This window comes from Podarcis bocagei, assembly GCF_964188305.1.
Source record: "Podarcis bocagei genome assembly, chromosome: 5".
NCBI lineage: Eukaryota > Metazoa > Chordata > Lepidosauria > Squamata > Lacertidae > Podarcis > Podarcis bocagei.
The window spans coordinates 63,480,358-63,507,813 of record NC_138129.1 but is presented as its reverse complement, the minus strand read 5'-3'; the positions used below and the strand labels follow the sequence as shown (position 1 = coordinate 63,507,813).

Below are 27,456 nucleotides of genomic sequence, written 5' to 3'. Positions count from 1 at the left end.
AATCTTAATACAGGAGCATCTGTATATGCCAGAAGAATGCAGTTTAGCACTATGGTTCACCCCAGAAATTATGTGCTCAAAACAACTTGTCTGTTTTGAATCGCTGCGAAGTCACTTTCCCTACTATAGAGGGGGTGTGAATAGGTGGAGAGTTGACACACGACTCTGCATCTCAAAGACTTCCAAAAGAAAAGTGGGAGAGGAACCTGGGAGGCTTCCCTAGGAGAAAGGATGGATTGGCATTCAAAAATTTGTGAATTGTCAGAGTGATCCATACAATTGCATGGAGATGCAATACCAGGTCTCCCTTCCAGTGTTTGTTCTGCAAATTGTACCATTGGAAAAACAAGAGATCCCAGTGGCACTAACATTTTACAGCAGCATGCGAAATATGTTCTCATGGACTGTGGCTACAGGAAAGTTTAGTGGTTGCCACCTGATCCTGCTTTCATCTCTATTAGAGAACAGAATGAAACATACGGTAGTCTAGTTTCCATAGCACTAATCACACTGATGCCATCACATATAGAAGAAACCACGAGAGGGCATGCAATATAATGCTATACCACTGTGCAGTCTCTCACAGTCCACACACCAAATGCGGGGGAAAGTTATTCTATCCAAGGCACCGTCTCCACCCCTTAAACCCATTTTATTCCCATTTTCTTAAATGATGAGCTGCAAAGAGCAAATTAGATAACACCAATTATTCCCCACATTTATTATTTCAGCATTCTGCTCTGATGATGACATAGTCCATGCCATATTTTAGGCCACAGTCCCAGAGAACGGAAGCATGCAAGTAAACTGTGAAGTCCAGCAAGAATCCCTAATGATTCTTGAGTGATCCAAACCCGCTAGGTGTTGGAAATTTGGCTTGGTCCAAACTCAGAGTGACACCAACCTAACCAGTGGTAAATCTGTGCTGCTCCACCAGTGTCAAGAAAGCAAATAGCCACGACAGTGTTCCTTTCTGTAAGGTTGCTTTCTTGACTATTGCCAGCATTGCTTTCTAAACCTATTAGGCTAGCTAAAGTGGTCCCGTTCTTATGCCGAGCTACTGATTTTTATCCCATTGCATGATTGAGGCTAGCTTTCCCATAAATCTCGTAAGTGTGTGGTTTAAATTTTAGTGTGCCCCCCCTTTTTTTGCTGTAACTGGTTTACAATTCTCTTTAGTCCGACTTGTTGGTTTGTTTGTTCCTGCATGGCATTGTGTTCAAAGGGAGTGTTAAAAGCAATGAAAAGATGTGACGGGGCGTTTGTATTGAAATGCTATTCGTCTTTCTGCACCTAGGATGGTAAGCGGATGTTTGGTACATACTTCCGTGTTGGTTTTTATGGGACTAAATTTGGAGACCTCGATGAACAAGAGTTCGTTTACAAGGAACCGGCCATAACAAAATTGGCTGAAATTTCTCATCGCTTAGAGGTGAGATGGTCTCGGCAAGTCTAAAATACAATCCTGTAGTTACATGCGCTTTCAGGGAGCTCCCAGTATGTTTCCAAATGCAATTCAAAGTGTTGGTGCTGACCTTTAAAGCCCTCGGCCCTGTATACCCGAAGGAGCATCTCCACCCCCACTGTTCAGGCCAGACCCTGAAGTCCAGTTCCGAGGGCCTTCTGGCGGTTCCCTCATCATGAGAATTGAGGTTACAGGGAACCATGCAGAGGGCCTTCTTGGTAGTGGCCCTTTCCCTGTGGAATGCCTTCCCGTCAGATGTCAAATAAGTAAATAATTACACAACTTTATGAAGGCAGCCCTTTATCAGGAAGCTTTTTATGTTTGATGTCTTAATGTATTGGAGAGCTGGCCAAAGTGGCTGGGGCAACCCAGTTGGATGGGTGGGGTATAAGTAATAAATAATTGTAATTGTAATTATAAAAAGAGTCAAGTTCAGGGATTACTTTATTCCCTCCCCCTGCAAAAAAACAAAACAAAACAAACAAACAAAAACCTGTGTTCACCTGACCTTTGGTCCTGTCCACATAAGCTGTAGCATTCACATATGCAAGACAGCCATGAATAGGATTGTGGCTCAGTGCATGAGTGAAAAGGACCCTTCAGGCCAAGTAATTTCCAATCGTTCACAAAGAGCAATCAAAGATAGGAGCCCTGTTTACTTTACTTTTTAAACCTCCACAAGGTAAATGTAGGCTCAGGTTTATCTTGTACCAAGATAAGCCCAGTTCTGAGCCATGGGGCTGCATTCAGACAACCATACCTTGGCTTAATAAGCTGAGATGTGAATGAGCCTCATGCACCCACAGACGGCGGCTTCACCTTTTGCTTCGTGCAAGTCAGGAAGTTTCAGTTAGCTATAGTTTCCCCTTACATTCCAACTGGGAACTGATGGTTTCGAGCTTCCAAACAAGCCAGAATACAAATCCTTGGTTTAACATTGGCTTAGGACCGTGACATGTTTAGGAATCATTAACTATAGTTTCTCAGCTTGAACTGAGAGTTACATATATAGTTTATTAACTACTGTTAATTAAGACTAAATCGTTACACTCATGAATGAAAGAACAAAACAGTTGCACTCGGGGAACAAAGCTCACTCATATCTTGGCTTAGTGTGTGCGTTAGTGTGTAATGTGTGGTCTTTTAAACTTGTTTTGCTGCACACACTGTCCAGTGTATGATAAAATGATGGGATTTGTCCACATTGACAAAATACTTTGAGGCAGACTCCCCCCCCACGTTATTATTTTTCCTGCCCCCCCCAAAAAAAAATTGTTCCCCAAAGTTATGCAGGCATAGCCCACACCACAGCCATAGTCCTGTTTTTCATGTGATTCTGCTAACATTATGTGCCAACCCTTCCTTTAAAACTTTGCTCCAGATTGCACTTTACAATATCTTGTTGATCATTTTCAGGGTTTTTATGGAGAAAGGTTTGGTGAAGATGTTGTCGAAGTGATTAAGGACTCTAACCCTGTCGACAAATGTAAATTAGATGCCAACAAGGTAAGAAGCTAAAAATAAGTATCAAGTTGGACATTCCTGTATCTAGTGTGAGTAGTGCCCTTGTTCCTGGCTTGTGCATAGCTACACACTATGGTTCCAGAAAATAAATTGAGTGGCTAAAATGATGCTGCACCAGGGCCATTTATCTCAGGATCTCCCTGACCTTATCCACACGCCTCTCTCAGTCTAGATACAGGTATCAGGTATCAGTTTTTAGACAATTTTCACCAGAGAGACTGAGGCAAGAGTTGTCTGCTTTCACAGACTTTTGTATCTTTGCCAACAGGCTCTGAGATATAAGTTCAGAGTGTGGAGGACAAAATGGCGGCAAGTTGTGCTTTCCACTGGTGTGGGCCTCGTTCTCTCTCTTGGTTAATGCCCCTTGCTGCTCACTCGCAAACATAAAAATTCTGCAGCAGGAGCAGCGTCACGAGTGAATGAGGGCCATGCGCGGTTGCTAGTTGGCTGGTGACTATTCTGCAGTGTATTCCTACTAGTCTGTTTTTCTGCCCCAGGCCTATATACAGATAACTTACGTGGAGCCTTACTTTGACACGTACGAAATGAAGGACCGGATAACCTATTTTGACAAAAACTACAACTTGCGGCGATTCATGTACTGCACACCCTTCACGTTGGATGGCAGAGCTCATGGTGAGCTGCACGAACAGTTCAAGAGGAAGACCATCCTCACGACATCACATGCATTCCCTTACATTAAAACCCGCATTAATGTCATTCACAAGGAGGAGGTGAGCCCTGAACAGTGATGGTAACTGTAAATTTAAGAGGGAGAAATGCCAGAAATAGAGGGGGAATGATTAACATAAAAAATAATGTGCTCAGTAAAGTTTCAGCTTGCTGATTATTGATTGGCATATGTTTTAGATGCATTTACAAAGCCGCTTTTACAGCAAAAGCCTGACAGGAGGAGCTTTTATTTCAGGTGTCAGGTTTTGATACTGATGATTACTATTGCTGGGAAACTGCTCTAATTTTTTTGGTAGTACTTTGCATCTAGCAACTGGGAAAAAGAAAAATCAACACACCTGTATAGCTCAGCTGGTTACAGTGTGGTGCTGATAACACCAAGGTTGCAGGTTTGATTCCCTGCATGATATGGGACAGTTGCTTATCCCTGCATTGCAGGGGGTTGGACTCGATGATCCTCAGGGTCCCTTCCAACTCTACAATTCTGATTCTCCCTTTATTTAGGAGTCTAAATTAAATTTTCTCATAATCACAATGAAAAGGGAAATCCCTGATGTTCTTCTTAAATTTTCCTGTGTTCGTTTCCTTAGATCATTTTGACACCAATTGAAGTCGCCATTGAGGATATGCAAAAGAAAACCCAAGAGTTGGCTTTTGCAACACATCAAGATCCAGCAGATCCCAAAATGCTCCAGATGGTGCTTCAAGGTTCAGTAGGCACAACGGTAAATCAGGTAAGGATACAGAACCTGTAGGTCCTGTCAGTGTCTTGATCACAAAGGTCCATGAGTACAACCATTAAGACTTGCTTATTTTAAAAAACATTGTCAAAAATGGTTTCTGAACATATATTGCATATAAACAGTAATAATAGTGTATATAAATAACTTGTTTTGTATTGAAGAACTAAGAGGACAGTATTATTGAAGTAGTGGCTAACAGAGTGTGTAAAAATGCAAGTAATTTGAGTGTGTAGAAGCACATTCGCCAAGTTTTACTCTCTGAAGCAAAGTGGTTCTGTGAGTTAACAGCAGAAGCAAGAGGTGCACAGAACATCTCTAAAAAAAGATTCACTTTTTTTTTTAAAGGCAGACATTTCACTGAATAGCAGTACATAATACATGTTTGCTCCGAAGAAAGCCCTGTTGAGTTCAATGGGACTTATTCCTAGGTAAACATGTCTATGTGATACCTAAAAACTAGAGGTCAGTGCCCACCAACAAGTAGGGGTAGGCGTCAGACCGAATCAGTATTTGAATCTTTGCTAAGTACTGTCAACTGCATTGTGTGGAGGGAGCCACACATATTTAATGAGTGTGGTGGGTCCTAATTTGAGATCTGTTTGTATGCATCCTTAGAGCTGCTATAGGCAACATTTGAAAGCAATCCTTGTGCAGCTCTGCCTTCTCCTTGACAGTTGCATAAATGTCCACGTAGAGAGGAAGAGAAGGGAGGTTGTGGAGTGTGCTCCTAGTGGGGAGACAGCCTAAAGAATTTCTATGGAGTCTTCCATGTATGTGAAATGATTCCAGTAGCCAGCCCTGCAGAAGTATCTCACTACCTGCCTCTTCTTTAAAGGGACCACTAGAGGTTGCACAGGTTTTCTTATCAGAGATACCCAACGATCCTAAGCTCTTCCGTCACCATAATAAACTACGGCTTTGTTTCAAAGACTTCACAAAAAGGTATTGTGTTTCAATGAACATCTCTTTTTTCCCATTTTAATTGTCCTAAAAAATATCATGATAGATATGTTGATCAATTGTCTTGTGGCGGGTCTGATTACTTACTTTAGTCCCTTCTCACCATGCAGCACCGACGTACAGTCGTACATCGGAAGTCGAACAGAATCCGTTCGACTTCCAAAACATTCGGAAACCAAGGCATGGCTTTTGATTGGCTGCAGGAATCTCCTGTAGCCAATCGGAAGCTGTGTCGGACGTTCAAGTTCCAAAAGATTGTTCGCAAACCAGAACGTTCACTTCCGGGTTTGCGGCGTTCAGGAGCCAAAACGTTCGAGTTGCAAGGCGTCTGACTTCTGAGATACTGTATATTGCTTCTTAATTCATTTCTGCATAATTTAGAAAATTCCTTGAAACTTTATCCTACATTCCTCAAAAAAGCACAACTAAGGCGTACAACAGATTTGGCATTATTAGGTGGCACTGATGTTCTTCCAGCACGTCTTGGCCTTGATCCATGAATGCTGACGCACTTTCAGGAGCAGTCCCCTTTTTTCTTTTCTAAGCAAGGGGCATTCTGGACATGTACGGTGAGCACTTTCCTGCTGTTAAACAAGGAAACACAGAAAACCTCACAGTGCTTTGTATTTACCATTTATATACATGTTGGAGAACCATGTATAGCCAGCTGCTTTGGTATAGAAGCAGTAGCTTCATTTCTTTTTAAACACTGTTAGACAGCTTTAGAGAAATCAGATTTCTAGGATGACTTGGAGACATCTACTCCAAGGAACAGAAAGACTGATGTTTTATTGTGTGAAAGCCAATTTTGGCATTGCAGTCACTCTGCGTTGGAAGTTTCGGATGTTTCCAAATAAGTGCAATTAGTGTTGTGACCCAAGGAGTGTACGCAAAGGAGACAGATACAATGCTGCTGGCTGGCTCCAAGAGGGTAGACTATGGTCACTTTCCTATTGTCTGATTTTTTTGTTTTCTAGGTGTGAAGATGCACTGCGCAAGAACAAGAGCCTGATTGGTCCAGATCAAAAAGAGTATCAGCGGGAGCTTGAAAGAAATTACCACCGTCTCAAGGAAGCACTTCAGCCTCTGATCAATAGAAAAATTCCCCAATTATACAAGACGGTTCTTCCTGCTGCTTGCCACAGGTAATTCTTATGTTAACATCTCTTGTTAATGTTTCTTTAAAAGGTCTCCTGGATAGGAAAAGTACATGGGAAGGCAAACTGAAAGTTCCTATCTGTAGTGATATAAAATCCTTACAATTACTTTACTAACACCCCTATATCTGTGGCCCCAAGCCCTCTTTCTCACACTTAAGAAGACCAGAGCCTTAGGCTTCTAGTCACCCCTGAGATAGGAGAACTAGTTAATTTTATAGCTGCACATGCAAACACTTTGTGTAGCAGAATATTACTCACCACCAGATTCTGGTGTTCAGCTTGGGAAGTAGCTTATCTCATTGTTTTTTCCTCCCCAGAGATTCCTTCAGCAGAATGAGCCTTCGCAAAATGGACATCTGAGCACCTTAAAATACACTTAAGAATTTTAAGGTACTGAACAAGCGAGTGCAGTGTCATCAACACCGGGATTTTTTTATAAGTATTATTTGGAAATAAAACTTTGGACTTTGTTCAGGACACCATGCACACATTTTACCAATTTACATGGAAGTGTTAAGTGGCCAAATTTTCCTTCTGAATTATTATATAGACTTCAAACCTTTTTTAACCCATGGCAGCAGTATACAAACTACTGGTGAGACTGTAAACACAACTGTTTTTTAAGACATTTTTTAATATTCAGAGGTACTCCAAATGCATCAACCATTATTTATAGCATTCTTTAATGTTAAATTTGTTTTTGTTTTAGTTCATATATTTATTTTATATTAGGAGCATTTGCAAATGCATTTAAACCATTTTTAATGCAGTGTTTATTTTAATGGTACCATTAAATATTTGAATGTTTACACTTTATTTCTTGGTGTGCCAGCTTTTAAAATTCATCTTTGTGTGAAAAAAGATCCTAGAGAAAGGTAAGTACAAAATGCTTTCATTTTTAAACTTTTGTGTCACGTGGCTATGGTTACATTGGGCTTGTGCCTCAAAATGCTGGGATGACCTTGGGGATATGTGGGTCCACAAAAGCCAACCTATTTCTAAAGCGCTAATTTCCAGTTTCAAATACTGTTTTGGGTCACTGAAAGTGAAGCAGGGACTTTTGGCTTTCAAGCAGACATGAGGTGATAAGTAGCTCGTCTCTTTCATTCCTGTTGCAAGGCTAAGCTGGCTTCAGCAAAGGATGCACAGGATGGAAGGACTTGTATAAAGTAGACTGGGTGTTCACATGATGTATTCATTACATAACACTACTACCGCTTCAGTGATGCCTGTTTTTTGCAAACTGCTAGTTCAGCATCAAGGCTGCAATCCTAACCCCTTATCTGAGAGTAAGCCCCAATTCAATTCAGTTGATTGACGAACATTTGTAAACCACTTAATACAGAGAAAAAACTCTAAAGCAGTGACTAACTTCTCAGTAGATATGCCTACTGCAAAATTTTATGATACTGGAAAATGTTGTAACTGCCTTTAGCCAAAAATACCTTTAATCCACCTTGTGTTCAATTACAAATCATATTTGAAAGGGATGAAATCTGTAAAAGCCACTACTGTTAGAATAGTGTTAAGGTAAGTGGAGTACATTGAAAATTCAGTTCACAGATTACACAAAAGCAAACCTAGTTTTAGCATCACATGTACATTCAATAGAAAGTACCAACCATGCATTTGTTGCCTTCAAAAGTACTGCATGCCTAAAATGTGAAGTGGTCCTTAGAAACTGGAACCCTCTGCATTGGTACCTAGCTATGCTTATCTTTTAAAGAAAAATTTCAGTAGTTTAAATATTTATACTAAAATAGCTTAACCTGAACTCAGAAATAAAACTGAAACACCAAGTCATGTATGCATTCCTACCTTGAAACTGAGATGAGCATCCCACCACATATTTTGACTATGTGAGGAACAATGGAGAAGGGTAAGGGCACAAAAGAAGCAATTACTTTTTCAGGTCTTATGGCTTTAGAAATAAAGAAAAAATATTTTTTGTTTGCAAAAGCAATTAGATTTATTTATATCAACTATACACTCTAGAATATGAGTACAAATAACTTTATTTTTAAAGAGAGCAAATATGAGTAGTGTGACGAAATTAGAACCACCTTTAAATGCTACTGTGCTCTTAAAGCATTTTATTCAACAGACTATATATACAGGTTTGTATTGCTATGATCTGTATATAATCTATAAAGATAATTACCCACTTTTAAAAAATCATCTCATTTTTACAGAATCTTAGTCTGGTGAATCATTCTGTAGCTTCATAGGTGCTCTTCAGTACTGATCAGATGCTAAACTTATTTACATAGTTAAAATACAACCTCACTCTACAATTTTCTTATAAAACAGCAGGTAAGGAGTAGATGTAGATGAGGAAATGGGGGACAGAAGGTTGAGAAAGTCTTTTTCCTCTGTAACTTTCACTTCGGAATCATCAAAAAGTAGCCACTTCCCCTCATACTCTTTCAAGCTCTGCATTATATGCATTGCTTTATTTTCTAGTCCAATAGCAGGATCAGTTTGCTCACAGCGTTCAAACTCCGCAACTTCTTTAGCATGGCTATGCTCTGCATTTTTAGTTTCAGTGACTATGTTAGCCATCATCTCAGAATGGGTTGCTTTGTTGCTTGGCAAATCACAGTTCAGCTTGCTTTTTTGTCCTCCAAGAAGCCCCACAGCTTCTATATTCTTTTTGTTCAGTCCTTTGTTAGGCTGAGCACTTCCACTGACTCTAAAGGAGACCTCACTGTCGTCATAGTCCTCAGTGACAGCTCTTGCTTCTTGTTCATTCAGTGGCTCTGGGTGAATTTTACAAAATGGATCACTTGTTAAATTGTCCTTGTCCAATTCCAAGCTATCCAAATTTGTAATTTTAACAGAGGCTGTGTAGTGCCCACTGCTGATTGTAATACCGCTGTGCATCACTACAGCAAACAGTCCATATATTTCGTTGCCTGGGTTTATGCTCCAGTCATCCAAAGACAGCTTGAGAGGTGTCTGTAAAGGAGTATTTATCTTGGACAGCCCACCGTAACAATCAAACCTTGGGGAGAAATGTAATAAATAGATTATGTTGTCACTTTGCACAGCTCTTTTAAATTTTAAAATTCAGCTAGTTTGCTTTCCTTTTGCTCTAGGATATCAGTCACTCTTAAACTTGGATTCTCTTAAATTTGCATTATCACCAAGTAATATTGCAAACCTTGAACCAAAATGAGGTACTCTAGTGCTTAGCTTTTAGATCTCCAACATATTAAGATACTGTACTTAATTTCTTGCTGTAACAAATCAAGTGACTGAACAACAGCAACTTTTTTCATTTTTTAAACTATTACAAAGGTAAATTATTATTTTTTGACAATTAGGTATTTCAAAAGACAGCCCAATAGGTAAGCAATTTGCATAGGTATTTCTGAATAAGCATTACAACAAGACACCAGCTAATTTCCCCCCATCTCTTTGCACTTACAAATTGTAAAATAATTTCATGTTTCGCAACAGTGAAATTCATATTGGGGACAGTTGAGAGAATCCACTCAATAGATAATTCAATTTCAGATATGCCTTTAATTTACACTTAAACTTCCAGTAAAATAACAGCAGGAACTGTTGGTTGCCTTGTTTTTATTACAATCCACTGGTTTTTGCCTGAGGTATCTAATGTTTGAAAGCTTACAAAAGATAGTCTATAATTATATGCTGATTGGTGTTTAAATAGCAAGAAAAGCCATATAATAGTGGAAAATTAAGAACAGGGTTTATTTGGAAATATATTTTATGTATTATGAACATGACCTAAATAGATATAATGTGGGACTACAGTGGAAGAGATACTTGTTTTAAAATATTTGTTAAGACCTTCCATGAGATACAAGAAACAGTGGGAAGAATAGGATACATATTCTAACACACATTTATTAGTGGATAGATCTTAATCATTTAAGTCTTTTGAGAGTTTGCAACTACAGTGGTACCCCGCAAGACAAATGCCTCGCAAGACGGAAAACCCGCAAGACGAAAGGGTTTTCTGTTTTGGAGGCGCTTCGCAAGACGAATTTCCCTATGGGCTTGCATCGCAAGACGAAAGCCCATAGGGAAATGCTGGCGGTCAGGAGCAAAGACTTTCGCCCACAGCCGGCCTTCAGAAGAGGACCTCTTCTGAAGGCCGGCGGGGGGCAAAAGTATTTGCTCCCCCCCCGCCTGCCTCCCCCCCGCCTGCCCCGGGCGATCTTAAAATGCTGGCGGGCGGGAGCGAAGCGTTCGCTGCCGACCCCCAGCATTTTAAAATCTCCCCGTGTCCTGGGAAGATTTTAAAATGCTGGGGGTCGGGAGCGAAGCGCTGCAGACCCCCAGCATTTTAAAATCTCCCCGTGTCCTGGGAAGATTTTAAAATGCTGGGGGTCGGGAGCGAAGCGCTGCAGACCCCCAGCATTTTAAAATCTCCCCGTGTCCTGGGAAGATTTTAAAATGCTGGGGGTCGGGAGCGAAGCGCTGCCGACCCCCAGCATTTTAAAACCTCCCCGGGACACGGGGAGATTTTAAAATGCTGGGGGTCGGCAGCGCTTCGCTCCCGACCCCCAGCATTTTAAAACGCTGTTCCGAAGTGGGGAGTGGGGGCGGGGACACCTGGCCCCGCCGCCCCACTTCGGAAAGCTCTTCCGAAGTGGGGAGTGGGGGCGGGAACACCTGGCCCCGCCGCCCCACTTCGGAAAGCTGTTCCGAAGTGGGGCGGGGGGCGGGGACACCTGGCCCCGCCGCCCCACTTCGGAAAGCTCTTCCGAAGTGGGGAGGGGGGGCGGGGACACCTGGCCCCGCCGCCCCACTTCGGAAAGCTCTTCCGAAGTGGGGAGGGGGGGCGGGGACACCTGGCCCCGCCGCCCCACTTCGGAAAGCTCTTCCGAAGTGGGGCGGGGGGCGGGGACACCTGGCCCCGCCGCCCCACTTCGGAAAGCTCTTCCGAAGTGGGGCGGGGGGCGGGGACACCTGGCCCCGCCGCCCCACTTCGGAAAGCTCTTCCGAAGTGGGGAGGGGGGGCGGGAACACCTGGCCCCGCCGCCCCTCTTCGGAAAGCTCTTCCGAAGTGGGGAGGGGGGGCGGGAACACCTGGCCCCGCCGCCCCACTTCGGAAAGCTGTTCCGAAGTGGGGCGGGGGGGCGGGGACACCTGCCCCATCCGCCCCACTTCGGAAAGCTGTTCCGAAGTGGGGCGGGGGGCGGGAACACCTTCTGAAGGCGGGCAGGGGGCGAAAGTCTTTGTCCCCCCTGCCTGCCTTCCCAGGGGCTTTTAAATCGCCCCGGACAGCGGAGAAGTCCTCCGCTGTCCGGAGCGATTTTAAAATGCCGCCCGCCAGCATTTTAAGATAGCCCCGCACAGCGGAGAAGTCCTCCGCTGTCCCAGGGTTTTTTAAAATGCTGGGGGTGGGAAGAAAAGCCCTTGTCCCCCCCCCCCAGCCTTCAGAAGAGGTCCGGGGACAGACTGTCCCCGGACCTGGTCTGAAGTCGGTTTCCCTAGGAACGCATTAATTGATTTTCAATGCATTCCTATGGGAAACCGTGCATCGCAAGACGAAAAAACCGCAAGACGAAGAGAATTGCGGAACGAATTAATTTCGTCTTGCGAGGCACCACTGTAGTGAAAAAATAATGGCAAGTAAGCCAAGACAATTGATTCTCACCGTGCCTAGAAGTAATCAAGGAAGCTACCCAGCAGTCTTTCCTTGCTAATGGGGTGCTTGCTAGTTTAGGCACACTCACATAAAATACTATTATTGTACTATTGCCTAATTTATTTTTATTTCTCTAGACAACTGTACACTTTGTAGTATTTAGGTCTGCTTTAAGCATGGTCTACCTGTTGAAGAAAATATTCATCACCAGGTGAGTAGAATTTAATATTGGCTGCTTTCCCAACAAAGCGTGAGTTACAAGAAAGTACTTGACTGTGACCAAAGTAATGACAATGAAGCACATGACTTTTATTTTAGAAGGAGGATTTTGCTTAAAGGTACATGCACACTAAGGGAGCAATCCTCTGGAAGCATGCTGATGTAAATTAAGCCACTGTAAAATTACACCAGATGCAAACTCCATTAAGCAGCAGGGCGGCTTCTGCCAAACCTGGTTGAGGGAAAACAAGCCTTTTAAAAATAAGTGTTCTACAGTAGGTTGCCAGGTCATGTGACTGAGCTGTATGAGCTTAGAATCCAGCCTTCCCTAGTCCTGCCCCATTACACCCCGTTTTGAGGACAAACACCAGCTTCAGATCAAGCGGGTTAAGCAACTTGCACCAGGCTAAACTAAACTAGGATTGGGAGATCCGCTGCATCCTGAGCTGCTTGTGCTGGCAGATCTTGCCATAGGAGGGATATTTGCATGCATATAATTTGGAATGAGCTGGAAACTTAACACCCCATATGGTCTGACTAATTTTTTTTTTAATTTCAAAAGTAGTGGCAAGAACAAATAATTTTAGGCACACCATTTCTGGAAGTCTTTGTGCACCTATATGTATCTTCCCTCCCTGCATTCAGAAACACTGATCACACAAGATCCCCATGAGTGTATATCTTTGTTGTAAGGATGTAAGAAGCTGCAGGATATGTCCCACTGCTCTCTCCCCCTTCATGCTTAGAGGAACTGAGCTACTGTGCAAATTCCACGGGAAGCACAATCTCAACAGTATATTTTGGGATACCTAACAATATAGTTCATGCTCTTCTTTCCAGAAGTTAAATTCACTTGATTTGGGTTCCATTTTATTATTTTATATTTGTGCAGTTTTACTTCCAGTAGTCAGGTTGTTCAATGTGGTTTATTCACTATACTCACTCTAATCCTCTAGCTGCGAAGCACTTCAAGTGGATGGTTATAACTTCAGGCATTTTGTCAAATAGAAGACTGCGTTCAGCTTCTGTGTAATGACGACAGTTTTCACAGAAATATTTATCTTCTCCCACAATCCTCTCCACTGAAGCAAACTGGGAAATTGCCCACTTCAGAGTCTTCACTTCTGTTTTGGGATCTGGAGAAACTACAAAAAGAAAGTTGCTTATATTTAGTTTGCCCAATACTGTAAGCAGTTAAATACAAATCAGGTTGTTGACCACGATAATATGAGTGCAGGACATGTGAGCAAATGTTTTTAAAAGTGCCAGAATCCTAGAGAATTACACATCAGGGTTCCAAAGCTTATGCTCTGCTGTGATCTCATGACTCTCCAAAGCCAATTCCTAATCTCCATACTTCAGCACAACCAAACAGAAGGCAGTTTCTTTAAGGTGGGGAAGGGGTTTAACACCATCCTAGAAACCTGCAGAATCCTAGAGCCATGCACCCTTCCATATAACTAAGACCTGTATTATAGGAAGTATCTGTCTTACGTAGATTGCCATGCTTCATTTCAGCACGTTACAGACTGGTATGATCACACATTTCTAAGCAACCAGAATGGGGACATTTTATAGCAGGCATAGGCAAACTCGGCCCTCCAGATGTTTTGGGATTACAACTACTATCATCCCTAGCTAACAGGACCAGTGGTCAGGGATGATGGGAACTGTAGTCTCAAAACATCTGGAGGGCCAAGTTTGCCTATGCCTGTTTTATAGGATAACAATAGCCATCAACTGAAATACCATACTGAGCACATTCACACCACAACCACCCCTCTGGCACACACCTATTTCTTCTCTCAGAAGGTGTGATCAGTGTGGTGCAACTGCAAAAAGGCTAATGCAATTTTGGGGCTGTATTCAAAGAATCTTAGTTTCTAAATAACAGTGTCACCTTATTCTGTACATTTGAGGTACTATGTCCAGTTTTGGGTGTTGTGCTTTTAAAGGTCATATAAACAAATTGGAATTGGTTCAGTGGAGGATGAAATATGGAAAACAAAGCCTATGAGAAAAAGTTGGAGAAACTAGGTATGTTTCACCTGGAGAAAAGACATATTTATTTAGAAAACTTATGCCGTACCCTTCCAATGCATCTGCATCTTCCAAGGTAGCTTACATTTTATTAATGCCATGGAAAAAATTAAAAAGCACATAAATGCAACCAAATCAGAAGATGAAAGCATTCTAAGAAAAATGTAACAAACCAACCAGATACTTGTAGGGCTGTCATACAGAAGAGGGCAAAGACTTGTTTCCTAAAGTAGTGACCTTAAGTTACAAGATTACTGTACATTTAAGCTTGACAGTGGAACAAAATTACTGGGAAGGGGCCCTTGCTCTTGGGAGCTGAATAGCAATCTCTGCTGGGGGAAAGCTGTAGCTCTGAATTTCCTTCATCAAGCAGTGTTCACTAGCTGATCTACAGCACAGAAGGGGAACTCCAGCCCATGGGCCTGATTAGGCCCAGCAGGGATCCTAACTTCACTCACAGTACTGTTTTCCCCAAACCATGCCCACCTGCCCCACCCTTGGCATCAAGTGTAAGCTGGGAAAAAGCTGTTTCCAAGAAAATGGTTGCATATGTACTTTAAAAGGTAATGTCTGTCAGCACCCATCAGGTGACAAGTTGTCAGGATACAACTTAAAAAATAATAAAACTATATGTAGAAATGTACACCCAGAATTTAACTACAGTTGGCAAGTAAAGTATGCATACTCCTACCAAACACAGGCATGTGAATCACAGACATACTTAAAATTTACTGTGCTTTATACTTACTTTCAGAATTCTCTTCTGTTTTTGAGAACTCTTCTTTTTGCACTGGCACACTAATATCTTGAAAGTCTTCTCTTCTCTCAGTGAAACTCTCACACTCTAAACATCGTGTTCGTAACACCAACTGACCCTGGAAGAGTCTCTCCACTAAATCGAAGACAGCTAACTCTGAACCTAAGGTAAAGTACATACCAGATTAGGTTAAACTCTTTTCCTGAATAGATATTATCAGAGTTCTCTGAATTTCATCATCTTACTGCAGCTCCTCGTACTGCATATGACACTACTCCTCCAAATCCCATATCTTTGAGCAGCTGAAGCAGCAAGAGGAAATGCTCCAAAGTATAGTTCAAAAACTGTATACCAAGGCAGGAAGTTCCATCCACAGCTCTTTGGATCTCTTTAGATCCCACTCCATATGAACAATGTAGTTCTTATTAGGAACTTCAATTATTAGGCACTACACTGGGGGTACATTCTTGATATTGAACTCGCTAATGTCATTGCAGCCCTATCTTTCAGATACAACCAGCACACCCCTAAGCATGTTTACTCAAAAAGGAGTATGAGAAGAAGAATCATTCATTATGCAGGAAATGGTTTTCCATAGGGCAAGATAAAAGATCTTTTAGCATACAGGCTTAACCATTCTAGGCAGCTTCTTACATCTAAAAAAGAACTTTACCAATCTACCCCTACAAAGAAATCCCAGTATTTTCAGTTTTTGTTTTAAAGAATACTAAAACTATTGATTTAATTTTCATTAAGTTAAATCCAGAAGTATTAGAAATGTTAAAACACTGACCTTCGCTGTATTACATTTTGGCTTGTTATATTTGCCAACTCAGATCTAGTTAACCCAGCCCTGCAATACGCCACTGTTCTGCTTGCTTAGGGCAAGTATCAGCCATCTTTGCTTTGCCCTACAAGAAAGCTACACTGCTGGAACTAAACATATCTCAATCTCTTTCCACCCTGTGTCCCACCATGCATAGTTAATGTCAGGAGAAAGTGAGACACAAAACCCAGCCATGAAACATGGTTGGGTTAGTAGTCTTGCTCCTAGGTTTACAGCGCTATCCTAAAATGTTTACTCAGAAGTAAGCCCATTGAGTTAAATGATGCTTATTTCCTAGTATATAATATACAACTGTATATTATATAAGCCACAAAATATGTACATCCCTCATAGCTAGACTGTGGTAAAAAAGAAAAAAGAGCCAAGCCAAGGAGGCAATTCATGTGACTTGTTCCATCTCTTCTACCACTAATGAAAACACAAAAATGTGGCCAGGTGATCTCAGCAAACTGGGCACACACACGTTACTCATAAGACTAACCTCTCTGGCATCGTTTTTCAATTTCTTTTTCGACAGTGCTTTCAATAGATGATGGATCACAATAGTCTTCCGTTCCTTGGCTGCCATTTTCACACTTGCGGAAACTGTCTGTGAATCCAGAGTTTTCTATTTCTTTAACAGGCTCTTTGAACCCCAAGTTTGTTGTCAGCTTTCCCAAACTACAAAATTTGGACAGAATGCTAGGTTGCTTGCTTGAAGATTTTAACCAATTTAATCGAAGTCTGGATTTTTTATGGGTTGGTTTTGTATTTTCATTTTCAATGCAATGCTTAATGGTTGCTTCAGATTGATTTTCTAGTTTTTCCTCCAGGGCTTTTCTCTTTGACCTGGTCCGTCTCTGATTCTCTTCTATTCCATTTTTCTCTTTGGAAAATTTGGATTTTTTCTTTTCATTGCCATCCTCTGTATCATTTTTTCTTTTTGCATTTCCGTTAGTTTTATCTTCACCGTCCTCAATAGCTTGCTCAGAGATCAAACTAACATCTTCCTCAACAATACCAGTACTGCCAATATCCTGATTAGTAGTTTTCTTTAGTTCAGCTGTGGGCTCTTCTAGTGATCTGGGTTTCAGTTGTTCCTTCAACAGCTGACATGTTTCTTGGATATGTCCCAATATACACTGCAATACTTCTTGGGCATCATGTTGCAAGTATCCCTCATACATGGGGTTCAGTTCCCTTAAAAAAAATGCAACACATTACCTAATATACACAGTCAAAAAATAGCTTAATGACACAGTTTAGACAGGGATTCATGAGCATAACCAAATTTGGCAGGTGCCCTTCTTGGGAACACATTTTAAGTACAATTCAAGTTACTACGCTATGTTTGGGGGATCCAAAATTTAAATGAGGTAGATGTACAGCTTCATGAAGTTCTCAGTTTTGCAGGCTATTATGTATTTAGAATTATGGAGATATATTTTTGTAAAACTAGTATATTACAGATAATTTACTATTTTTGCCTATCAGTCATTTAAATTTGACTGATTTGAGATCACAGAACAGGTTCAATCTGCATTGTTGCTGAGCTATCTCACGTTATAAAGTGACTAGAAATGAACACATCTACTGTAAGAAGATGCTGGAGAACATATTTGTGAATAGGAATAATTCAATAAACTTAAAAGGCTGTCTTTCTGTAGAAAATTACAATATTCCATCTCATTTGCTTCAGAAATAGTTAGAAACACATCTTTTGTACCTAAGCGTATTTAGTAGTCTTCTTGGCTGAGTTGCAAGTTCATCTGTGTATTTATCAGAATTTAAGAGAAAGCTGGCCTGAAGCTGTTCAACTGAAACAATCAAAGAGTGTAAACTGCAGACCAATTCATAGCTTGCAAGAGAATCTTCTTTACTTCCCCCCTATAAAGACAGAGAAAATAAGTGTTTGCATTTGAAAGTTAATTTTCTTGCCTTTTTAGCTAGTTACATAATTTTATAATCCCTTTTCATAATATTGATGTATTTAATTTCATTTTGCACATCAGCTCAAGCTATTATGATTCTGTGATACAAAATTTCAAATGTATCAATGTTATCATCATTGTACCGATATTAGGTTGTTATTTACTTAATGCCAAAGACTGAATTCAATTAAATGACCCTTTTACTGTCTGAAAGTGACTATAGAACTACATTAACAAACGAATCTTCATTGTGCTTCAGTCCTAATTCTATGCCATACCATATAAAAATATACCATATAAGGCATCATCTGTCTATCCTGGAACACATTTGACTAGTCTTAAAACAAGGGTGAGGAACAACCAGCACTCAGGTGTCCTACTTTTACCCACAAGGTCATTTCCTGCAAACCATGTTCGCCTGCCCCACATCTGACATCACATAAGACACCAGGTATAGACAGCTACTATGGAACAATCAGGATCCTAAAATGAGTTCCCTAAAACGCCTTTGCAAGTAGGGCTACCTGTTAGCATCAATAAGCTGATGGAGGTTTAGTGCTCTTTCAGAGGGGCTTGCTCCATTACATAAAAGTGGTTTGCATCCAAACCACTTAAAACTGAGTTTCCACCCACCGTCCAGCCTTCTAGCAAGTGGTTTCAATGCAAACTGCTTTGTGCTAATGGGGCTAGCACCTCTAAAGGCATGCCAAGTCTAAATTACCCTGCTACAGAAGTGACATCTTTCAAAATAAACTTTCTTCCAATGGAAGAATTTGTTTATATTGAACTCATGATATACTAACTTTTGTTATGTACAATATGCCCAATAATAGATAGTATGTTCTCACCTTATCAGTATCACCTTTTAAGCTTTCCTTCTTGTTTGTAATTATATTAAATAGTTGTTTCACTCCAGTCTTAAAGCCAGGGCAAAAATAAAGCACCTAAAATAGGAACAAGGCATGCAGTACAATGAAGGAAAACAGAATTCGTGAAACACATATTTAGCTATTTATTTGTGTGATGTAGCAGAATGAGTATTTCACTTAGATCAGGGAGGCCTGCTTTCAAATCCCTGCTAAGTCATGAAGGACACTGGTTGACCTTGGACCAACCGCTAGATGGCCTGATTCACAAAAAAATTATATCCTGGCTTATGGGTATATATAACACCTTTGCAATCAAGCCAAGATAATAAGCTAACTTCAAACCATAGCTTAATATCCTCACAAGTCATTAACCATAGGTTTCCAGGCTCATGTATAACAGAAACCTATTTTTATAAACAGAATATTGAACTGCTTAGCCATTTGCTCAGTGGGTAGAACAAAAGGGCATGGAAGGGTTATGCCACTCATTAATAAACTAGTTTATTAAGCCATTGATTTGATTGTGCAGTTTGTCCCAAACTTGCAGAAAAAGCACTTTGAGTTCCTTGGAATAGGATACAAATTTAGAAGTTGGCATCAACAGATGTAACTGTAGATAAACAGAAGTGAATAAATAAGTCTAAATATATATCTGTTGCAAAATAAGACAGAACCAAACTGTCAAGATAAATCTTAAACATATGTCTCTATGATGAACGAGTGTCAGGCCTTAATAAATTGCTGAGTATATAAGGTGTTAATAGTAAAAGACAGGTGGTCATAACGATATCTGATTATTCTGAAATCTGATTAGTCATACCTCGAGCTGAAGTAGCTTCGGGATGAATATTTTCGAGTTGCACTCCATGGCGACCCGGAAGTAACGGAGTGCATTACTTCCGGGTTTCGCCGCTCACACAGACACTCAAAATGACGTCACGCGCATGCGTGGAAGCAGCGAAATGCGACCTGCGCACTCGCGTCTTACGTTTACTTCAGGATGCGAACAGGGCTTCGGAACGGATCCCGTTCGTATCTAGAGGTACCACCCTATACTGTTATTTTTTAAAAGTATTTTACAGTACATTGGTTCTTAAGAACTTTCCCCCTGCCCCACTGTTTCATTCATGTTGTTTGAGTATTATTTCTAAATGCCATATACTGGCTTCAAAGTTCTCATATTATTTTTTTATTTTTTTAAGGTTACATCCATTACAAAAAACCAAACAAACTCAAACAGAAATAAAGCTATGCTACATAGCTTGTGTATCCAAGTTTTCTCAATCATTCTGCTTCGATTTTGGAACTCCAATCTCCTGACAAGGCCTGGTTATCAATAGGCAGGTGAAACTGTTTTGATCTAGTAGATGTTTGGACAAAGGAGGCATAGTGGGTCAAGCTACTGCAGGTTTTATCAGTACTATGGTTTTAATGTTGTTTTCATGTTTAGTTTTCCTTGTTTTCCCTTTGAGCTAGGTAAAGCAAGTATTTTTAAAGCACTTCCTCTGAAAATGTGAAGTTAAAAGACAATGGCTTGACTTTTGGTGGATTATACTCAATAGTACAGCCTCTTCAAATACACCTCATTTTAATATTTTGCAAACCATACTAAGAAAACAATATCCTAGAGCCTGCCACATACCTTCAATGTTTGTACAATGTATTTGTTACACAACTTATGTCCATCAGGACATAAGATGGAAAAGGATGATTATAACAAAAAGCAAATTGCCCAACTTATGAGCATGTCCTGAAACCTGGTCAGTGCCTGCACCACCTCCTGGGAACCACCAGTATGCTGCTGTGTGTTCCATGACAAAAGATGGAATATATATGGAATGAAATAAATTTTAATATTGTGCAATGGGTCTACAATAAGAGAAAGGTAAAAATCTTGCTCTCTACAGCCTCTTTCCTCTGTTGCTTCCTTCATGCAGCACACGTAAATACCTACCAAGTAAGCTTTTAATTCCTTTAATTCACACAAAATTACTTTAGACAACACTATATTTTTAACCTGTTATGAACTTACCTGAAGTATACTGTTAAGATAACACGTGTTACCAAGATTGTTCAAGCCCACAAAAGGTAGCATGTTGTCTTTCTTCTCACAGCAGATAGGGGACGGTGAAAGTGGCTGTGTTGCAGGAACTACCTGGTCACTGTCATACAAAAAAAGATATTTTATTCCAAAATACACACGTGCAAGATGTCTTCTAAATTTAGAAATTGACTTTTTACTAAAATACTGTTTCTTAATCCCTGCTATATGTAGTACGGTAAAAAGTAAAGAACCCCATGACAGTTAAGTCAAGTTAAAGGCAACTATGGGGTTGTGGCGCTCATCTCGCTTTCAGTCCGAGGGAGCCGGCGTTTGTCCACAAACAGCTTTCTGGGTCATGTGGCCAGCATGACTAAAACGCTTCTGGCACAACAGAACACGGAAATGTCGTTTACCTTCCTGCCGCAGAGGTACCTATTTATCTACTCGCACTGGTGTGATTTCGAACTGCTAAGTTGGGAGGAGCTGGGACAGAGCAAGGGACGCAGGTGGCACTGTGGTCTATACCACTGAGCCTCTTGGGCTTGCTGATCAGTAGGTTGACAGTTTGAATCCCCACGACGGGGTGAGTACCACTATTGAGGTACCACATAAAAATCACACTCCAAAAATAATGAATTAGCCGCCTCTAACTGTACAATAAGATAATTAAAGTACAAAAATTATAAGTACAAAAATGGTATTGATAACTCTTGTGTTTTCCTTGACAACATAACAGATTTCTTTCTGGCCAGGAATTTTTCAGTGGCTAAAGTATTATTATCCCACACAAGCTCCCGTTTTCACAGAAGTATTAGGCCAACAATATACTGTATGGTCACAATTAGACCAGGATTTAAAGTTTATTCCTAGTGCAGCCTATTGAATTAGTTTTCCATTTTGACACCTTAATCTATTTTTTAAAAAAAAATAAAGCATTTTCTCATATGGAAACAACCTGCTAAAGTGTAAGAAACCTGCAATCAAGAATGAAGGTGTGCAGCACAATCTTGTGTGTAGAAGTTAATCACACAGAATACAGTAGTTCTTACTTCCCATTACATATTCTTAGGCCTGTATCCTTTAAAACCTTTCTACCAAATTTAATGTTTTAAACAAACAGTTCACTTTTTGTTATTCCACCCAAAGCAGGCTATGTATCCAACTCTGCTCTCTATCCAACTCTGCTAAGTCCTTTGACAGAAAAAAGTTCAAGGTCTAGTACATTCCTAAATCTCTTCCACTGGGCTCAATGGAGTTTTGAAAACTTAAACTTGGGTTGTATTATGCCTGTTCTACCCTCAATTAGCACAGAATGTACGTAATGCTACCTATATACACAACAAATTGTCACCAAGATAGAATGCCAGTAATCAAACTGATTTCAGTTATAATCCATTATGTTAACAGCCTACCATTACAGTCTTCCGTTAGAAAACATTAAAAGCCAACTGAAGGCTGGGATATACATAAGCCAATGCAAGTATGTGTAGTTACAGTAATTAAGCACAGCCAGTAAGATTTTGCATAACTGATACAGTAAGATACAGAACTTTAAGCATACACTGTAACACAAATATAGAAATGAAGATCCACCAAAATGCCTTTAAAAGTTCTCTGCACATTGTGATGAGTTACTGAAAAATAAATGCTTACATACATTTCAGAACATTCATATTCTGAAGTCTTTTGCTCATTTTCTGCCGATTCTGCAAAATCCAGAGCTCTTTTTGTTTCCCTTTTCTGAAAGAACTTCAGTGAAAGTCTGCTTCTTTTCGTGGGGGTGCCTCTTGAAAGCCCGCTACTGTCACTGGGCAGCACGCCTGGCATTTTCCCCCCTCACCAGAGAACCCCGAGGGACGAACGAAACAAAACTGCAACCTGTAGTCATGCCTGTCAAAAGCATATAAAACACCACGTTTGTATGTTTTGTAAGCGGCAGCGTGCATTGTGACGACACAGCTTCATAAGAGCAACTGGAGCACACGCCGAAGTGGGCCGGGAAACACAACTGCGCTTTGATTAGCGCGCGATGTAACTCAAAACTGCGACCGCTTAATACAAAGTTCCCTTTGACCTAGACATTAAAAGCTGGCGGCTTCTGAACTGTTTTTTGGGTTGTTAAGGAGAAGCGAAACAGTGCAGGAATCTGACGCTACCGGCCAGGGCGGAAATCCTATTTACTGGAGAGTGAAGCCCCAAATCGCCCCAGGTGCTTGACTTAAGAACGTCGGGATGTCGTTACTTTTCCGGTACACAACCCCGAGGCATCTCCCCCTCCGCCCCGCCCTAAGATTTGAGGGCAGCTCGAGAAACGACCCCCAAAAAATACTCTCGGCCCGGCACTTGATGCGAAAAGGATGAAAACCGAAAGCCGAGAAAACCTTCCATAGGAGGAAAGCAGGCAGACACGCTCCCCCTGCACAGACGCCACGGGCGGAGCCAAGGGAAAGGGGGGAAGGGCAACTACCCCCCAAATCAATAAAAATACTTAACTGAGGTTCTGCATCCCCCCCTTTCCACACGAAGCCTGGCTCCGCCCGTGACAGACCAAATTAAAAAAAAAGCAGCGGAGAGTTCCGTAGCGCGCCTTCCACTTCACAACTAATTTCCGTCTCAAGGGTGAAAAGGAATATTCCCTGAAGCTCCACTCAGGCAGGCAGGGCTGCGGCTCGAAGCGACAGAGAACCAGCAGCGGCCCGCAGTCGTTCCCTCAGCACCCCCCCCCCGGGGAACGAGGCGGCGGTAAAGAGCAGGCAGAGTTGCCCCCCCCCCCGTCGCCTGGAAAGAAACGCGCGCCCCCGCCCGCTCGCTCATGGTGGCGCGGCCGCCGCACCTCCTCACCCGCCGCCGCTACATCTTCTCGTCCTGGCCAGGTCCCCGTGGGCGAGGCGCGGGAGGGCGCTGCCCCGGAATAGCCCCTTCCCCAGCTGCTCTATAGACTGAGGGGATCTGGGGTCCCTCCAAGCTCAGTCACACACCCACCCGCCCACGACGGGAAACTTGGCGCGTTTTGCACACCGCCAGGACCCCTCGTTCCCCCACCGCGTTTCTCGCGCCCGGCGACTCGGGGGTTGTCCTGAACGGATGCCGGTTTGATAATAGCCACGGTCACCGCCCGCTGAGGCGGTGAAAAGTTCGGCAAACTGCCTCCCTAGTTGGTTTGGGGCTCGCCCCCGCTTCTAGTGCAAGCAAAATCGCTGCCTCCCTGCCTCCCTCGTTCTTTTGGGCTCAGGCTGGTGACTTGGACAGCTCGGAAAGGTCCTCGCAGAAACGCGCGCGCGCAACGGTAGAGGCCTGGCTGGAAAACTTAAAGCCCGCCGCCAACAGGAGACGGATGGAAGAAAAGGAAATACGAATCGGCCCCACCCTGCTCCGTCGCTTGACCAATCGCGGCCTGCTTTGACTAGCCAATCACTTTACCCCCAAGGCCAAAAGAAAAGCAGAGTGCTCTTTTAAAAGTGACAGTGTAACGGTTGCTGGGACGCAGAGGCCTGAAGGAACGTAGGGGAGAGAAAAAGGCGCGAAAGGGGAAACTAGGTGGAGTCGTAGATCTATTAAAAAAAGTGTAGACTCACACGCGCTGGCGATTTCCGTTTTGACTTTTAATGCTCGTTTTGGGCTTCTCGGAAGTGAAGGCGAGAAGTATCTGCATCAAATTGACACAAGAGCATCTGCAATGCAATTGACTACAGTAATTTGCTGCACCCTGGGGTGCTGGAAAGGCAAACCAGTAATGATCAGAAAATAAGCAGTGAGGAGGAGCTGGGAGTCACCAACTTGGCAAATCTGCTGTGCAACAAATGTTGCAACTCCTATCAGCCCCAGTCAGCATTGCCAAATACCTGGCCTAAGGCTAAAATTACTCCTTCGCAACATAAAAAAAATCCTTCCTGTAGCACCTTAAAGACCAACTAAGTTAGTTCTTGGTATAAGCTTTCGTGTGCATGCACACTTCTTCAGATACACTGAAACAGAAGTTGCCAGATCCTTCTATATATAGAGAAGGTGGGGAGGGGTATTACTCAGAAGGGTGGTGGGAATCGGAGATTGGCAGATAGCTGAGATTCCCACCACCCTTCTGAGTAATACCCCTCCCCACCTTCTCTATATATAGAAGGATCTGGCAACTTCTGTTTCAGTGTATCTGAAGAAGTGTGCATGCACACGAAAGCTTATACCAAGAACTAACTTAGTTGGTCTTTAAGGTGCTACAGGAAGGATTTTTTTTATTTTGACTATGGCAGACCAACACGGCTACCCATCTGTAACTGCTCCTTCGCAACAATTAAAAAAAGAGATCAAATACCTGGCCTAAGGCTAAAATTACTCCTTCGCAACAATTAAAGAAAGAGATCAAACCACTCTTTCCTTAACGGAAACTTGTGAAAGGAGGCTGACACATTGGTAGTAGTAAGACTGAAAAGATCCCCGTGGGCTGGAATATGCCCTCTCATAAAACTGCTTTGGGGTCAGGGAAGAAGGAGGAAAACAGGATTAGGGCGATGGCTTTGATTACACAACTTGCCTCCAGTGCAGACAGCTACTCCCTCCTTCCACCGGGGCTTCTGCTACGATCAGCTTCGCAAGCCCTTCACCCAGCCTTGCCTTTCTACCACCAGGGAGTCGGAGGGACTTCAACACTGTACTACTTTGCAGGATTGTTGTAAATTTCTCTTTCGGTCTCAGCAATTAATCTTCAGTATTAATCGGATTTTGTTTGTGACTAGCCATTCCCTCACAGGTCTCAACATTCAGGCCCCAGCAATAGGGAGATAACAGTGTCCTGACCTGTATTTGAAGTTGGATTGGCAGGATGTTTTATAAGTGTTTAGAATCGAAGACCCACAACCTTCTCACCTTTTAGAAGATCAGCAATTTCACATTTGAGTTATTTGAGAACTCTCAGGTGGATGGCATTGGATCCCATATATCCAAGGATACCCTTCATCCCCTAAAGAAAACGAATGTATAGTAAGTCCCAGTATTTCCCTTTCACAGCCTTGTTGTGGGGAATGTCCAGTTGGCCATTTCTGTGCCATGCAGACTGTTAAGGCATAGAAACTTTAGTGAGCAACGTTGCTGGGGCAAACAGTTGATATAATAGCGCGAAGATCAACAGAATAGTTTGGTCAACATAGGTTCGGGTGGGGACTGATATCAGAATTGAATAGGAAAGCCTTTTCAAAAGGTAAATAGAAAGTTATCAGATAACACTGCCTTATACTACAGTGGTACCTCAGGTTAAGTACTTAATTCATTCCGGAGGTCCGTTCTTAACCTGAAACTGTTCTTAACCTGAAGCACCAATTTAGCTAATGGGGCCTCCCGCTGCCGCCACACGATTTCTGTTCTCTGGGTTAGCGGAGTCTGTAACCTGAAGCGTATGTAACCCGAGGTACCACTGTATTTTCAAAATTTTGACTTGGGCTTGTATTTTCCCAAATCAAGGGATGGCAGGTGAATCTGATAACTGGAGCACTGGAGCACCAACTGAGAATCCCTTTGCTTTGATGCATTGATGAAGTTGCTTTGGTCTAGGGCAGCCTTCCCCAACCTGGTGCTCTCCAGATGTCTTGGACTACAAGTCGCATCAACCTCAGCAAACTGGAAGGCACCAGGATGAGGAAAGCTGCTCAGTGTTAGAACACAGGATGTGTAGTCATAACCTGTTTTGTTCCATTTTAAGCAAAACATGAATCTAATGGGCCCCTATTTTGGGTTGTTGGGGGTTTTTTTGGGGGGTGTCTTTTATGCCCAGTCATTTCTGACAAGTGTAAACTCCAATATCATGCATCGAGAAAATAGTATATCCTTTGTAGTGGGTTCCTTGAATAGGAAGAATGGTACAGTATATCAAAGACAAAAAAGTAGGAACTGGATATGGGAGTTTGTTTAAACAGATATGCACTGTCTCCACTAGATGGTGCTCATATTGTGTGTGTACTGTATTTAAAACCGCAGCCAGAATCATCACACTATGTCCCTCAGCTTACTATTATTTTTTTTTTACTGGAACTAAACGTTGTGGAACAGGGAAAGTTGAAAGGGGGTATCTACCTTGCGTCTCAGGACTTACTTTCTTTTTTCTCATTCATACCTAACATACACTGACAGCATGGATCACAACCCTGGATGAGCACCTGGAACCCTCTGGAATTTTGCTACCATTCGGCATGGATTGGGAGTGGCATATAAATACTTGTATGGTTGGAACATAGGAATTCATTGTTTTTAAATGATACACTCATGAGGGGATTGGGGTAGTCATACAAAGCTAATGTGCTACCAACTTTACTGTACGCTCGTGAAACATGAACCACTTAGAAACGCCATCTCCAGCTCCTCGAAAGATTCCATCAACGGTGTCTCCGAAAAATTAACACATCACTTGGGAAGACAGCTGAACTAATGCCAGTGTACTGGAAGAAACAAATATCACCATTGTTGAAGCAATGATTCTTCAACAACAACTTTGTTGAACTGGTCATGTTGTGTGGCTGCCTGATTATTGTCTTCCAAAGCAACTAATCTATTCCCAACTCAAGAATGGAAAGCGAAATACTGGTGGACAACAAAAGAGTTTTAAAGACGCTCTCAAG

At 42.0% G+C, this 27,456-nt stretch overlaps 2 protein-coding genes across 14 annotated transcripts in view; one reads left to right on the top strand and one right to left on the bottom strand.

The window, feature by feature from the left end:
* Nucleotides 1-7,361, top strand: part of DOCK7 (dedicator of cytokinesis 7) — a 108,386-nt gene extending 101,025 nt beyond the window's left edge. For 7 of the 12 annotated variants that reach the window (XM_081193608.1, XM_081193621.1, XM_081193609.1 and 4 more), the window contains 7 exons: nt 1,298-1,432; nt 2,882-2,971; nt 3,487-3,723; nt 4,273-4,416; nt 5,261-5,367; nt 6,363-6,530; nt 6,863-7,361. In XM_081193608.1, the coding sequence (XP_081049734.1) occupies nt 1,298-1,432; nt 2,882-2,971; nt 3,487-3,723; nt 4,273-4,416; nt 5,261-5,367; nt 6,363-6,530; nt 6,863-6,905 (924 nt within the window). In that variant the 3' untranslated portion in view covers nt 6,906-7,361. The remainder of the gene's footprint in view (nt 1-1,297; nt 1,433-2,881; nt 2,972-3,486; nt 3,724-4,272; nt 4,417-5,260; nt 5,368-6,362; nt 6,531-6,862) is intronic. The other 5 variants (XM_081193617.1, XM_081193614.1, XM_081193620.1 and 2 more) reach the window with 1 other exon arrangement.
* A 1,127-nt stretch (nt 7,362-8,488) lies between these two features.
* USP1 (ubiquitin specific peptidase 1) lies at nt 8,489-25,811 on the bottom strand. Of its 2 annotated transcripts, XM_081193739.1 has the most exons (10): nt 25,164-25,811; nt 23,699-24,699; nt 22,515-22,747; nt 20,846-20,975; nt 18,793-18,888; nt 17,740-17,900; nt 16,516-17,213; nt 15,179-15,349; nt 13,334-13,535; nt 8,489-9,549 (listed from the first exon to the last, which is right to left on the bottom strand). In XM_081193739.1, exons 3-10 carry the CDS (start codon nt 22,682-22,684, stop codon nt 8,829-8,831), a joined length of 2,349 nt encoding a protein of 782 aa, XP_081049865.1. In that variant the 5' UTR covers nt 22,685-22,747; nt 23,699-24,699; nt 25,164-25,811; the 3' UTR covers nt 8,489-8,828. The 2 variants fall into 2 exon arrangements, with proteins under 2 accessions (XP_081049865.1, XP_081049866.1); XM_081193740.1 differs by lacking the exon at nt 25,164-25,811 and having other exon boundaries at nt 23,699-24,715.
* Nucleotides 25,812-27,456: the final 1,645 nt, after the last annotated feature.

Bases quoted from the DNA above. Each gene is read 5' to 3' on its own strand.
- USP1 (XM_081193739.1), bottom strand. From the start codon at position 22,684: ATGCCAGGCGTGCTGCCCAGTGACAGTAGCGGGCTTTCAAGAGGCACC. The intron at 18,889-20,845 runs GTAAGTTCATAA...TTCCTATTTTAG, and splicing joins ATCTTAACAGTATACTTCAG to GTGCTTTATTTTTGCCCTGG. The intron at 17,214-17,739 runs GTACAAAAGATG...ATTTTTTTTAAG, and splicing joins AGACTACTAAATACGCTTAG to GGAACTGAACCCCATGTATG.